Here is a 15,465-nt window from a genome sequence, read left to right as displayed (position 1 = left end):
GCTTAGGAAGCAGCAAGAGCAAGACCAAACTTAGCACTGCCTTGGGCTTAAGATCTATTTTTAAAAAATTCAGCTAACATTTGTTACGTGTTTATGATTACTTAATCTTTGGCAAGGTATAGGGTGGGAAATGGAGATTCAGAAATGAGTTAAGAGATGGCTTCTCCCTTTAATGTGTTCACTACTATTGATATTTGATCTTGGGAAGCTTTTATTTTTTTACTTTTCTTTTTCAATTATAGTTGACGTTCTGTATTACTTTATGTTAGTTTCAGGTGTACAGCATAGTGGTTAGACATTTATATAATTTATGCAATGATCCCCCTGGTAAAATCTAGTACCCACCTGGCATTGTACATCCTTGGGCAGCTTTTTAAACTTGGGCCTAAGTTTTTTACCTGGTATGTAAAGATGCTAAGATTCACTTAATAACCTTGAACAAGTGAAATGATATATGTGAAAGACCTGGATACTCTTTAGAAGAAGAGTATGTTATAAATGAAAAGTTACATCAGCCTTATATCTGGAATAAAATGATAATACTAATTTTTGTAAGCCACAATGGATAGCCAGCTTTGTTTTATGTGGCTTCTTCTGATATTGTAATAATTGAGAACTGTGCATCTCACAGCTTTGTTTTCTCTTACTTGCCCTTGAAGTAAGGCCATATGAGAAATGTTTGAAGAGTAAATACGTAAAAATCAAGAAATGAAAGAGTTGTATATCATTAATAGACAAATATTTTCTTATAAGTTATATATATATTTTCTTGGGAAATACTTTTTTCTTTGAAAGAGTATGGAAATACTGGTTTATTCAGAGATAGTTTCATACTCTTGAACTGTGATTCCTGTTTTTACTTTCTGAAAATGGAGGTGAATTCTGGAAGGTTCTTAACGGTCCATTTTCTTATTTTTTCTATTGTACATACAGTTTTCAAAGACAAACAAAAACTCTTTTTAGCCACATAAATTTTTCAACTAGAGTGTAGAAAAGAAGTTGGGGAGAGAGAGAGAAAGTATCGCTAGTATTTTCATTGGGTTTAAAACTTGATAGTTAAAGAAATTTTCAATATTTAGCTCATGGAATGTATCTGTTGATTTATGAAAAGTGATCATTAAGTGACTTATTTCACTTCGGGAAAAGCAAGTATATAATCTCAAGATCTACTCTGAATTTGAATTTTTTGTAGGCCAGACAGGTTTTTTGTTTTTTTAAGGAGGGCGCAGCTCACAGTGGCCCATGTGGGGATCGAACCGGCAACCTTGGTGCTACCAGCACCACGCTCTTAACCAACTGAGCTAACCGACCACCCCCAAGTCAGGTTGTTTTTAAAAGAATTCCTAAATGCAAAAATCGAAATCATCTTTTGCTTTGGTTCTTATAAAAAATTAAGTCAGTGTGAATTGCTTAAGTAGTACTCCCCCATCTCTCCCTTCTTCCCTCCTTTCCTTCGTTCTTTCTTTTTGACTTCTAATAACATCTGTGGAAACGTCAATGCTGAATATGTCCACCGAACCCTTTTTAGCCTAACTTTTTTTTTTCTTTTTCTTACAAGGGTAGCCTTATGTTAGACTGGTCTAAGAGTTTGCTACCTCATTTATGTATATCAAGGAACTTGTACTTCTTGATGTAGATAATGAGTAGAAAGTCAGCAGCTTATGCCTGAAGCTTTACATCTAAAAATTAAGGGAATTTTTTGTAGGAAGTCCTTTGAAATTCCTGCTGGGCCATAAAGGTTTAATATTTACACTTGCCCTTTATATTCAAATGGCGTTTGTTATTCTGTCTTCTTTATAATAAAGGAGAGGATCTGGCGGGTAAATATAGGTTCTGTTCTGGAATATACTATAAGCAAGCAATTTAATTCGAGACTTTTGTCTTGTTTCAGTTGCCAATTGGACGACAGTGTGTCAATCATTACCGACGACTAAGGCGCCATTGTGTCTTTTCACACGAGGAACTCATTTTCAAAATGGCAGCAGATCCAGAATGCTTAGACGTAGGGCTGGCCGCCATGGTGTGCAAAGAATTGACTCTCATGACTGAAGAAGAGACACGATTAAGGGAGTCTGTTGTACAAATGGTGAGTTTACTGAGCACATTTCCTGTAATTGATATTGCTTACGGAATGTGAAAAAATTAAACGTATAGAAGAATTCATTTTCATCTTTGATCCCTTTAGAAGTTGAATGCAAAAATCACTAGTTTGGAAAAGGTTTCATATTTTTAGACTTGCTATTTTGGTTTCAAGTTGAAAAAGTATTTTTTTTTTTAATTTTTAAAAAAATTTTTCATTGGGGAATATTGGGGAACAGTGTGATTCTCCAGGGCCCATCAACTCCAAGTCATTGTCCTTCAATCTAGTTGTGGTGGGTGCAGCTCAGCTCCAAGTCCAGTTGCCGTTTTCAATCTTAGTTGCAGGGGGCACAGCCCACAATTCCATGCGGGAATTGAGCTCGTGCTCTAACCAATTGAGCCATCTGGCCACCATCTGGAAGCTCAGCAGCAGCTCATTGTCTTCAATCTAGTTGTGGAGGGCGAGGCTCACTGCCCATGTGGGAGTCTAACCGGCAACCCTCTTGTTAAGAGCTTGCGCTTTAACCAACTGAGCCATCCGGCCAACCATCCCTGGCTATTTTGACCTTTGTAATAACTTCCTTGCATTTTTAAAATAGTTTTATCAGTCAGATGTGCATTTTTAGACACCAAGTTTTAGTCTTGCCCACTTAAAAAATATTAGTAATGATTATTTTTAAAAGGCGAAAGATTTATACGATTTGAAAAGAAACCAGAGTATAGTAATGATTATTTTTAGAAAGTATTTTGATGATGTGCTATTGTACCTCCCATGTTTATATCTTAACTCAGAGATTTACCTGTAGGAAAAAATACATAATAAATTAAGTTAACTGCTGTTTGAAAGACTAGAAAGACTTGATCTAATGGCATAAATTGTATTTCAGGGTGTCCTGATGTCAGAAGAAGAAGTGTTTGAACTTGTCCCTGATGATGAGCGACAGTGTTCAGCATGCAGAACCACGTGTTTTCTCTCTGCTCTCACTTGCTCCTGTAATCCTGAGCGCCTTGTGTGTCTCTACCATCCGGCTGATCTGTGCCCCTGCCCCATGCAGAAGAAATGTCTTAGGTATCCAGAAGTTTCTCGTGCAACTTGCATTACCTTCTTTTAAACCCCAGTATTGATGCTGCTCTCTGTAAGTCCTTCTCTGTGTCTGGGCTGGTGCCTCCCTGCTCGAGGACCACTCCTTTAAATTTGGCTCTCAACTTGGCGGCAAAAATCAGTTCTTTACCAGTTGATTTCACATGTCCTTGTCTGCCCCTATGGTGGAACTCTGGCTTTGTTGATTTTCTTCTTTATTTGTACAGGATCCCATTCTTCGGACTGTTGTACTCTCCTTAAGCTGATTATACTTAAATTTAATTGACTTTCAAGTTGTCAGTTTTTGAAGTTTTTATTTCCACGTTTTTTGTTTGTTTTGTTTGTAGATATCGCTACCCATTAGAGGATCTCCCTTCTCTGCTATATGGTGTGAAAGTCAGGGCACAGTCCTATGACACGTGGGTCAGTCATGTTACAGAAGCATTATCTGCCAACTTCAACCACAAGAAAGGTTAAGTCTCCTCCTTTAGTTTGTATACACTGGAAATCGTTTTCACTTTGAAAGAGGCCTTATTTTATGTGTTTCCTCCATTAAGCAAAATCTCAGGCTTCATATGAGATTTGAGACTAGTGGATTAGTTGATTATAGTCCTAATTTCTTATTTGAGAATCTTTTTTTAAGTGAAAAAATTGATGTACATAAAATAGGACAGATAACTAATTTGCAGTAGATGCATATTTTGGGGATCCATTGTTACCAGTGGACTAACATTAAAGACTTACTGAGATAGAGAAATTGCCTTACCTGAGAGACATTGTCTATAAGGATGAGGAATAAGCACCTGGTCATAAGGTTTTATTGCATTGGTGAGATTTTTCACAGCTGCGGTGTGATTTTGCTAATAAGCTGATGACTCCCTTGAGAGAGGTTGATGAAGATTTTTAAATGACTTTTACATAGTATGTGGCTTTTTACTTATTTTTACAGATTTGATTGAATTACGAGTCATGCTGGAAGATGCTGAGGATAGGAAGTACCCAGAAAATGATCTCTTTAGAAAACTCCGGGATGCTGTAAAAGAAGCTGAGACCTGTGCTTCTGTGGCTCAGCTGCTTCTGAGCAAAAAGCAGAAACACAGGTAAGACTAAGAACAGTTTAATTCTTCAATGGTTTCCTGCTTTTTTCACAGTAAAAGCCCAAATTTTAACTGGCCGGTGAGGTCCTGCATTATCTTTGACCTCTTGTGGCCATGTCCGTCCCTCCTCCGGTAATGACCTCATTTATCTCCTGCACCGCTGCTTTCTTGCCCCACTTGCAGCCCTCTTCCCCGTAGTGTTCATGCGCACCAGCATTCCTGCTTTGGGCCCTCACACTTGCTCTTTGCTTTGTGTGGACTTACCTTCCCCTGATATCCAGGTGGCTTGTTCCCTCACTTCTTTTGAGTTTTTTTTCAGATTTCACATTCTTCTAGAAGCCTTCTCTGACAACCCTTTATAAAATTGCAATCTTCTTACTATTCTTTTCTGCTTTGTTTTTCTCCTAGCCCTGTCACTTTCTGATACACTAATTCACTTATTTATTGTCTGTCTCTTCCTTTCTTGCCCAGCCCCACTAGAATGTTTGGTAGACTAGAATGTCATGAATTTTTATCCTTTTTTTCATTGTTATATTTTTTTGTTCTTAGTACAATGCCTGGCACATAGTAGGTCTGCAATAAATATTTGAATAAATTTACAATATTACAGGCTGATGGTAAGTTGTAGCAAAGAGTAATAATCTTCATGGATATAGAGGAAGCTGTTAAGAATGCATCCTTGATTTAATGTAATTCATATGTGTTACATTTTCTGTGGTATTGTTTCATATTCATTCCATTCCTTGTATCTGAATGGCTTTTTTCTATAGCAATTCACATTAGGTTTTAAATTACTTTGTGCATTTTTTTATCTAATATTTCATCGGAAAACTTTCCTTAGAGACATTGATCAGCAAATCTTCACCAGTCATTGGTTCACTGACCCCCTTAGAAATCTGATGAAAGCTTAGGAACCCTTTTTTAGGTAAATACACATACAAAAAAAATATTGAATAAGTTTCACAGAGGATTTATTGTCTCCTAAGCCAGGTTAAGTGCCTTGTTCCTCATTTTAAGCTTCTTGAGATAGAGGATTCTGTTTTATCAATGAACGTAATACTTTACTGTGAGGAATTTATTGAATGTTTGAAATATTTAATACTTGTTAGCTTGGAAGAACTATAACTTGGAGAGATGAATCTTTAATCGTTAACTAAAGAGCTAAAAACCAAATTTAGAAGTGACCACCATTGCAAGGGGAATCCTTTAAATACTGATATTCTTAGAAGCCCCTTTAATATCAGAAGGATCGTGAATTTTTCTTACTTATGTCGTATTATTTTACATCAGGCAGAGCCCAGATAGTGGGAGGACTCGGACCAAACTGACAGTGGAAGAATTGAAGGCCTTTGTCCAACAACTTTTTAGTCTTCCTTGTGTCATCAGCCAAGCTCGACAAGTAAAGGTGGAGTATTACATTCTTTTCTTGGGTAATATCCTTTGTAGTATGGGCTACGGTTTTGGGTAAACAGAATAGAGCGTTTAGACTAGTTTTTTGTTCTGTTTGTTTCTTTTCTCACTTAAGTGCTGCTACTTAAGATTTTTTTAGTAGGCGGTAAGAATTTCTTGATTTCATTCTTAGCCTGTAATTCCTCCTTTAGTATTCTGGAATTAAGACTAGCTTAGAGTTTTTTGAGTTAATTTTAGGTCAGAAACCCCATTTAACTTAGGTGTGACTGAAATACACAAAATTGATTAAAAGAATCTGAATGTATCAGTGAGTTTTTACTTAATGAGCTTTTAAAAAGACAGAGCTCTGAAATTAACAGGGCCCTAATGGTTTAATGAATACGTAAAATCCCAAAAGTATATATATCAAATGTAGTAATCTGCATAGTTAGTAATCTTTTGATAGTTTGTGGTGTGTTTTTGTGATTTGGTGGTGGGTAGGTTATCTAAAATGGTTTTAATCAAGGTTATCAATTTGTGTTTTTGTCTTATTCTGTGTCATAAGAGCATTTTGATAGTTAACCATACTTTCCTTCGTGAGAGATTTTTCTCCTCTAAACATCTGTAACACCACACTCTGGTTTTCTTATACAATTCCTTCTCTTTACTCTTCTTTGATGATTGTTTTCTCCTTGGCTGGAGTCTCAACCCCTTTTTTACTCTTGGTCCTGATATCTTATTTGTCGAGTCACATTAAGTATTACCTATATCCTGTTGAGTCCCAGATCTCCAGGTCTAACTGCCTTTCTTCTTTTCCAAGACTAGAACATCTAGTCGTATACATTTCTCTTTGGCAGACTAAGGCATCTTAAAAGCCTTTTAATGAATCAAAATCCTTGATTCCTTTATTTCCCTTATACCCTACACCCAATGTCTATGAACAAGTGTTGCTATTCTCTCTAAAATGTATCCTAAAGTATATCATTTGTCATCAGCTCCATTGCTTAAACCATGTTCTAAACTGCATCCTCTTAACTGGTCTCCCTTGTGCTCTTGTCCATGACAGTTTATTTTCACTTAGTACCCAGAGTGATCGTGTGAAATATAAATCAAGTCATACCGCTTCCCCATGGTTAAAAATCCTCCAGTGGTTCCCCAAAGCCATTAGAATGAAATCCAAGCTTAGAATCTACAGTCCCTTGTCCACTTTGCTCCCCCATCATCCACTTTGGAGCAAGACACCAAGCTCATTTCCATTTAAAAGCTTTTACAGTTATTATTTGTCCTGTCTGAATTGCTCTTTACTCAGCATTTCATAAGGTTCCCACCTCTACCTTCTCATTTTTGTTTTGTTTTGTTTTGTTTTTTTGTTGTTTTTTTTTTCATTTTTGTTTTGGTTCATCTGTCTTCCAGATGACCATTGCAAAGTAATATGTGTCCCCTTCCGGTCATTCTCTATTGTGTTGCCCTATTTCATTTTCATAGCACTTAAACTAACATTTTATTCATGTATTCAGGGGCCACTTAAACATTGAAATGTATGTTCCTTGAAGACAAGGACTTTCTATGTTTTGTTTGACACTGTGTCCCTAGAACAGTGCCTGCCTGCACCTAAGTCAGCAGTCATTAAATATTTTTTAATTAATCATATTTTAAAAGTAGGAGTGTGTAAGTCATTACAGAGAAGCATATTTATGCCCTTCACTATCGTATCTATTTGGTACTATGGTGGTGAGATTATTAGATGGTCTAGAATTTGATAGTTCTGTCAAAACTGTGTCTATTCTGTTGCCTATCAAATATGTCTATTTCATACTCATTCTGTTTCTTTTAAATTTACTTTTTATTTTTATTCTTTTGATCTTTTCAGAATCTGCTTGATGATGTGGAAGAGTTTCATGAACGTGCGCAAGAGGCCATGATGGATGAAACCCCAGATTCTTCCAAACTCCAGCTGTTAATAGACATGGGCTCTAGTCTCTATGTGGAGTTACCTGAATTAGCCCGACTAAAGCAAGAGCTACAACAGGCTCGATGGTTGGATGAAGTGAGACTGACTCTGTCAGATCCACAGCAAGTCACTTTGGATGTCATGAAGAAACTGATAGACTCTGGGGTGGGCTTGGCACCCCACCATGCTGTGGAGAAGGCCATGGCTGAACTACAGGAGCTCCTTACAGTCTCTGAGCGATGGGAGGAAAAGGCTAAGGTCTGCCTACAGGCAAGGTGAACACATATGTTGGTGACTGTTGTCTCTTTAATAACTAAGAGAGTAGAACGGGAGGAGGAACAGAAGGGTCTGTTTCATTAAGGATTTATTTAAATGTTTTGTGCCTTCCCTGAGCAATCAGTAAGTTATCAAATGAGTCTGCATGTAGACAGTTTCAAATTTTATGTGCATACTGTATGCAGAGTACTTTGTTAGGTACTTTAAGTGATATCAGGTGGTATTTTGTTTAGAGCCTTCCATTACTGACATTATTGCTAGGAGCTAAGAAATATAAAGCTCATTACACTATGTTATTAACTGAGAGGTACAGAAAAGTGCTGTAGGAATTCAGAAGAGGAGAGATAATTGTTAGCTTTGGTGGTCAGAAGACAATCTTGAGAGAAAAGTAAGAACTTAGGTAGATCCTTGAAGAATGAATAGGATTGAAGTGGGGCGGGGGAGGGAAGGGAAATTTCATAAGCTAAGTTTAAGGAATACCTAGAGTGTATTCATGTGACAAGTTAGATGGGCTTTATTGGAGCGGAGGATTTATGCAGGAAAGTAATGAGAAGCAAGCATCAGACATGAGAATGTTAAGCAGTTGAATTAGCACTGATACCCCATTGGATTTCTGAATTGTAAGTAAAGCATTCATCTATTTGACTGTACATGTATCAACTAATTTGACTGTAATGTTCTTTTCAGTGGCTAAGGTTAGTATTCATATAATTTCTATTGTGAGGATGAGGAAACGGATTCGTAGAGAGATCACGTAGTTATTAAGTAACACAGCTCAAATTTAAAGCCTTTCCATTTTATTCCAGAGTCTCTATGTACTTAACTTATTTTGAATAGATTTGGTAGGGGGAAAAATTCTTTGATTATTTAATCAGCATAGTTCTTTTCAGCCAAGAAAATACTCCGTGTGTTGCTCTCCAGATGCTATGGAGAATACATACTATATTTATTCATAGCTTCTAATCCAAAACGTTCAAATTACTCTGTCTTCAGAGTCATGACAGTTAATTCCAGGAGGTGGGAGCATATTAAATGGGAAAAACTAAATAATTTTGGAGTGCAAAACATGATTTGCATTCCAAATATTATTTGTATATCTGATGCAACTGATCATAGTCTGAATGAAACTTTTTTGGTAGTAATATTTGAAAATTCTTTTTTCCATTTTCCTACATTTAATTAGTCGCCAGTTTTGGGTGATTTTGCCTCCCAAATGCCTTTCATATGTATCTTCTTCAGTTCCATTGTCACTAACCTAGTTAGAGTACTCATCTTTCCCCTTGACCATCACAATTCAGTGAGTATTTACAGAGTACCTACTACATGCCAGGCATTAAAAGTGCTTTGCAGGCAGTAGGGGAAAAGACACACAGGGTCCCAGCTTTAAAATATTAGCGCCAACATTCTGGTGGGGAGAGACAGTTGCATAAGTGAAGGAATGAATTTCAAATATTTAGTATCATGAAAAAAATAAAATTGGTAAAGAAGTAGAGGCTGATGGCCTGGTGGGAATAGTGGGGAATAGAATCTTCCCCTTTTCTGTCAAAATTACCTTTCTGAAACACATCCTTAATATTCTTCATTTCTTAGCGTTGGTTAACTGCTGACCATTCTTTTCTTGATATCCTCCTCTTTGCATTTGACCTTCTCTCTCTGACTCTGGCTTTCCTCAAGATTCTGGCCTAGACCGCTTCTTTGCTCATTTTGTACATCTCCCTGGAAATTTCATCTAACTTCTTGTCTCCATTTACCATCTTTACACTGATTAACTCCAAATTCTCATCTATAACATAGATTTTTTTTTATAGATACCATCTGCCTTTTAGATAATTCCATTGGATATCCCATCAGTACCTCAAATTTCTATATCCAAAATTAACTCCTTCCCATAATCTCTTCCTTTGTTCCTTTTTTCTTTGAAGTGTACCATCTTTCACTCATCTGAACAAGCCAGTACTTTGGAAATTAACTTTGACCCCTGACTTCCATTTCCTTATCCTCAAACTTAGTTAACTACCAACTCATGCTGATTCTGTTTTCCTCGATGTTTCTCACTTTTCTTTTTGTCTGGCCTGCTATGGTAGCAGGTCTGGGTTATAGCAACAGACCTCTCTAATCTATTGTTCACAATGCAACTCTAATCTATTGTTCACAATGCAACTAGTATTTTCTTAAAATACAGGTGTGACTATCTGACTCTCTTACTTAAAGTCCTTCATTGTTTCCCATTCCCCTTGGGATGAAGTTCAAATTCCTTAAGATGATTTATAAGCTGAGCTGTAATCTAGCCCCTTGCTTAAATAGCTAGCCTCATCCCTTGCCATTCTTCCTCTTGCATTCTATGTTCCAAACATAGTGACTCCCCACTGCCACACACACACATCATTTCCTCAAATATGCCATGTTCTTTCTTGTCTTTGTACCTTTTGCCCTCCTATGAACGGTCTTCTCCGTGCTCATCTCCTGTGGTGCACAACTGTCACCCTTCCCTCCCCCTACCCCAGCTTTCCTGACTGACTCCGATTCAAAAAGGGTAAGAAAGCTTAGAGACCACTTCTGGGAATCTTTCCTTCACCTGCTAAGTCAGTCAGGCCCTCCTAGTATATATCCTGACAGTATCTTTACTTTATCATTGCACTTACAGTGCATCGTAACTCCTTATTAATAATTCCTTCTTCCACGAGATTAAAGTTTCATGAGGCAAGGACTCTGTCACTTTTGTGCATTAATAATCTCTGTGACCTAGCACAGTGCCTGGCACGTAATAGGATTTCATGGATGATTACAGACCTTTTCCTATCCTCAGTAACTTCCCATTGCTTACATAGCGAAATTCATGGCTCTCAAGACAAGACCTCTTAATCAGTTTGCATCTTTATTTCCTGCCAGATCCCCCTACTCCTTGCTCTTACTCTTTACTCCTTCCCTCCCTTTGGATCTTCACACCGATCCCTCATCTTCAACTAGTACCAACTCACGTTTCTCTTTGTCTTTTTAAATTATATTCCTGTATTTTTTTTTCCATTAACCTTTCACTTGACAAAATCACATTTCTTAAAGGCCTAGCTCAAAGTCTTTCTTTATCCTCCTAGGCAGAATTAATCACTACCTTTAATAGTAGTGAACCTATGGTAATTGTTCTCAGTGCCCAGTACTGTTCTTATCTTGTACTCTTGATTAGTTGAGGATAAAGGTCTATATTTTATTCATATTTGTGTAACTAGGTGTTAATGAATATAGTTGAATTAAATGTACATAGTCAACATTAATAAATTTCTAGACTATTGCTTTCTACATTGCTGTCTAATATGTATCTGACAATTTCAGGTATTGTGGAGAACTAAAGTAGAGGAAATTTAGTATAGTGAAGAGCATGGGATCTAAGACATCTGTGTTTTAGCTGTGCCATTTATTACATTAAATGACTTTGGGGAAAATGATTTATCATCTTAAAATTATATGTAAAATGGAAATAAAGATAATACCGTGTTTCCCCGAAAATAAGACCTAGCTGGACAATCAGCTTTAATGCATCTTTTGGAGCAAAAATTAATATAAGACCCAGTCTTATTTTACTATAAGACCAGGTATGATGTAATATGATATGATATGCTATGATATATGATATGGTATGGTATATCAGGTATAATATAATAATAATAATATAATATAATTAATATAATATAGTAATAGTATAATATATGACCGGGTCTTAACATTAAGTTTTGCTCCAAAAGACGCATTGCAGCTGTTCGTCCGGCCAGGTCTTATATTTGGGGAAACACAATAGTCACTTTGCCTTCCTTATAGGATTGTGGTAAGAAGTAAATGAAATCATGTATATATGAAAGTTCTCTACACATTCTAAAATGTTATGTAAATGTTAGTAGCAGTTTGACTTTTCCTCATGCATCGGCCCTATTTTTGTATTTTTTAGACCACGGCACAGCGTGGCTAGTTTAGAAAGCATCGTGAATGAAGCTAAGAACATTCCAGCCTTTCTACCCAATGTGTTGTCCCTGAAAGAAGCCTTACAAAAGGCTCGAGAATGGACAGCTAAAGTGGAAGCTATTCAGGTAAGGAGCTTTTAGAATTATCCTACCATTTAGATAATGCTGTTTCACAGATGAATCCTTTAAGCCTTTAATTTTTTAGAATAGAATAACCATGATAAAATAATTGCACTACTTAAAATTTACTTGTTCTTCCATCTGATTTTATAATTCAAAATACATACTAGCTATTTAAGCATTACTAGTTTCTCTTGACTCCCTGCTGTAAAGGGTGACGGAATTAGCTATTTATTTAATTCTGAGCAGTAGGGAATTTATACCTTGCTGTGTTCTTTGAATCTTTTGCCATATGCACAAATTGCTTTTTAAATAAGAGGCAGAAAAAGCAAATGAAATTAACATGTACTGAATACCAAATATTCATGGTACTATTCTAGTTGTTTGGGAGCAAAAATGTAAGGCAAGGATGTAAAGATAGGACTCGGGCTCTCAGAATAGCATATTCTCTCATTGGAGAGACATGCATAGTTGTAATTCTAAACGGAATGAAATAAGTGCTAGACAGAGATGAAAGTATGCTTGAATACATAATATTTCTTTTGAATTATAAAAACCATTAAGCAGCATTTACAGTACTCAGTATATAAATGTTCTTTATTATAGAACTATACTCAGAAAAAGGAAACTAGTTCTCTTCTACTGAACTGCTGCACCAAGAAAGACGTATTCTAGGTGTCAAGTTCTAATGACTTCTTTTTTACTTTCTCTTCGATTGACTTTTCCTGGGACCTGCTTAGCTGCAACTCTTTCTTGCTATTTTTTTTTTTTCACGTCAGACGGGTAATGTGCCAATATCGTAACAAGGTTTGTGGGAGGCACATCTCTCGCAAAAGTGTGAACACCCTATCATCACACTTATGAACTACAAAAGGATCTTTTCTTGCTATTTTTAAAAATTATTTCTGTTTTCATCAGGACAGCTTCTCTGTTTGTTTCATCTTTCACCTATTTCAGGCAGTTGGTTGTCCTCAAAATGTCTGATAATCCTTAGTTAGCTGTTTATTTATGACTGAAGGACTAATTCAGCAAATATAGGTAGCTGTCATGTGTTTCCTCTGTGATTTTGAAGGACTTTTTGTCCACCAAACCCTTCTTTTCAGTAGGACGACTGGTTTGTACACTCTAAGTAAGTGGACAGCTTCTGTTCACAGGCGAGCTCTTTAGGATAGCTTGGGAGCAGGCTTTGTCTAGGCTTAGAACATCACAAGAAGTTCTGTAGTTAAAGGGTTATTGTTGGGCACAAGAGGGAGTACTAATCAATGTGGTTTTTCTTGACCCTGTCTGCATTTTCTATTCAGACAGTTTCTATTTTTCTTTCAATTAACTGCCTGTTCTTATTCTAATACTATGGTGATTTATTTATACTATTATAATACCTTAGGGCTAAAACCTTACATACTACTCTTTTAAAAAGTTTCTTGCCTATGTATTTCTTCACGTTTCAGTATAACTTAAAATGAATTTGTAGGCAGATAAGTCAGTTAATACATGGGAAATAACCTTTTAATAGAATGTCAATATTTAGCACATAATACTATGCCTTTTCTTCATAGCCTCCGAGTAACATTGAATGTTATGGGAATATATACAGTTTCTTTGAGGAATACTTACATGTTTTGTCTGCTAGGGGATTCATCCAATCTAAGACATCACCCTGAATTATAGTCTGTAGGTTGCCAACCCACTTCAGGTGTTCTTGCCAAGACCCTGGAATGGATTACATGTTAACCCTCTCACCTGAAGTGATTCAGTTATTTAGTAAATTTAAAGCAGTATGTAAGTTCTAAAAACAATGACTTCCTTACATGGAAATACTGAAACATTGTGACTTAGAGGGAAAATACCTATTCTCATCTGTGTTTGTATACCATAAATTGGAGGTGGTTATTAGCACTAAAATACTGCATTGTAGTTGTTGGAAAAATTGTGAGAGACTTTGAAACGGGCAAAGAGATGTCCTTTCAGTGGAATACTGGATGTGGTCTAGTAGACACTCCACAATTATCTGATTCTAGGAGTGTATGCCTTAGATTTTCTTTGACATAGCTATTTTACAACTGTCAGTTATTAAAAAATGATAGTAATACAAATGAATTATGTCTGTAGAAAGGCAATTAAGTTTGTCTTTGGATATGGAACAATTGATTCCCACACTGTAGAAAAGATAATTGCATTGTCCTGTATGACATTAAGCATCTGCTTCCATCTATTAGCAAATTCCTCTCCTCATTCCTAATTACATATCTACCATGTTTCCCCGAAAATAAGACCTAGCCTGACCATCGGCTCTAATGCATCTTTTGGAGCAAAAATTAATATAAGACCCGGTCTTATTTTACTGTAAAATTATATTATACCCAGTCTTCTATAAGACCCGGTCTTACCTACTATAATATAAAACCAGATATGATATGATATGATATATGAGACCGGGTCTTACATTAATTTTTGTTCCAAAAGACGCATTAGAGCTGATGGTCGGCTAGGTCTTATTTTCAGGAAAATATGGTATGTCTGTTCTTTAGATTGTGTCTTGAATTAGTTTTTACATTTTACTGGTTCCCTCATTGATTAATAAAATTAAAATCTTTGCCAACATGAATTTACAGAAACTATTTTTAAAATTTATTGGGGTGACATTGGTTAATAAGTTTCAAGTGTACAATTCTATAATACATTATATATAGCATTTACACAGACTTTTTATTAATAAAAAGGACATTGATAGCTCTATTAATTGAAGAGATACAATTAGGTTTAATTAATAATGTTTGATTAAGAAACAGTCTGAACTCTTTGTGAGGTCTTCTGACAGCATATTGCCAGATTGCATAAGAGAATGCAAATCGTGTGAAAATGTACTTTTGTTTTTCAGAGTGGCAGCAATTATGCTTACTTGGAGCAACTGGAGAGCTTATCTGCCAAAGGGCGCCCTATCCCTGTGCGTCTTGATGCATTGCCCCAAGTAGAATCCCAGGTAGCAGCAGCTCGGGCATGGAGAGAACGGACTGGGCGGACCTTTCTTAAGAAGAATTCTAGCCATACATTGTTACAGGTAGAGAACAGTTTACTTTATATATACATTCTTCAACACCCCCGTAAGAAGGTAGCAATGTTATTGATGGGATTTGTTTTCACTTTTTATCTGGTCATGGTTATACAAGTGATTCCTGTTAGGTAGTATCAGATGTTGACCAAAAATTGGAGCTTTAGGCAGACTTATTTCCAGTTCTTCTTGTGCTGTGTCCAGAAAAAGCAATCAGCCTGGATCTTATCTCTGTTGTTAATGGACTCTGTCACTGAAAGATCTTATTTCTCAGAAGCACAAATTTATTTTTTTTATTTTTTATTTTTTTACTTTTTTTTTTTTTAATTAATTTTATTGGGGTGACAATTGTTAGTAAATTTACATAGATTTCAGGTGTACAATTCTGTATTACATCGTCTATAAATCCCATTGTGTGTTCACCACCCAGAGTCAGTTCTCCTTCCATCACCATATATTTGATCCCCTTTACC

At 36.3% G+C, this 15,465-nt stretch overlaps 1 protein-coding gene across 1 annotated transcript in view; it reads left to right on the top strand.

The window, feature by feature from the left end:
- The window catches only part of KDM5A (lysine demethylase 5A), a 73,403-nt gene that overhangs the window by 34,583 nt on the left and 23,355 nt on the right, over window positions 1-15,465 (top strand). The window contains exons 14-21 of the mRNA XM_081058313.1: window positions 1,892-2,086; window positions 2,967-3,148; window positions 3,508-3,632; window positions 4,110-4,260; window positions 5,548-5,662; window positions 7,517-7,872; window positions 11,811-11,949; window positions 14,822-15,001. Of these exons, the coding sequence (XP_080914439.1) occupies window positions 1,892-2,086; window positions 2,967-3,148; window positions 3,508-3,632; window positions 4,110-4,260; window positions 5,548-5,662; window positions 7,517-7,872; window positions 11,811-11,949; window positions 14,822-15,001 (1,443 nt within the window). The remainder of the gene's footprint in view (window positions 1-1,891; window positions 2,087-2,966; window positions 3,149-3,507; window positions 3,633-4,109; window positions 4,261-5,547; window positions 5,663-7,516; window positions 7,873-11,810; window positions 11,950-14,821; window positions 15,002-15,465) is intronic.

Source organism: Rhinolophus hipposideros, assembly GCF_964194185.1.
Source record: "Rhinolophus hipposideros genome assembly, chromosome: 9".
NCBI lineage: Eukaryota > Metazoa > Chordata > Mammalia > Chiroptera > Rhinolophidae > Rhinolophus > Rhinolophus hipposideros.
Note: the sequence above shows the minus strand (reverse complement) of the source record. Positions and strands in the feature narration are given on the sequence as shown.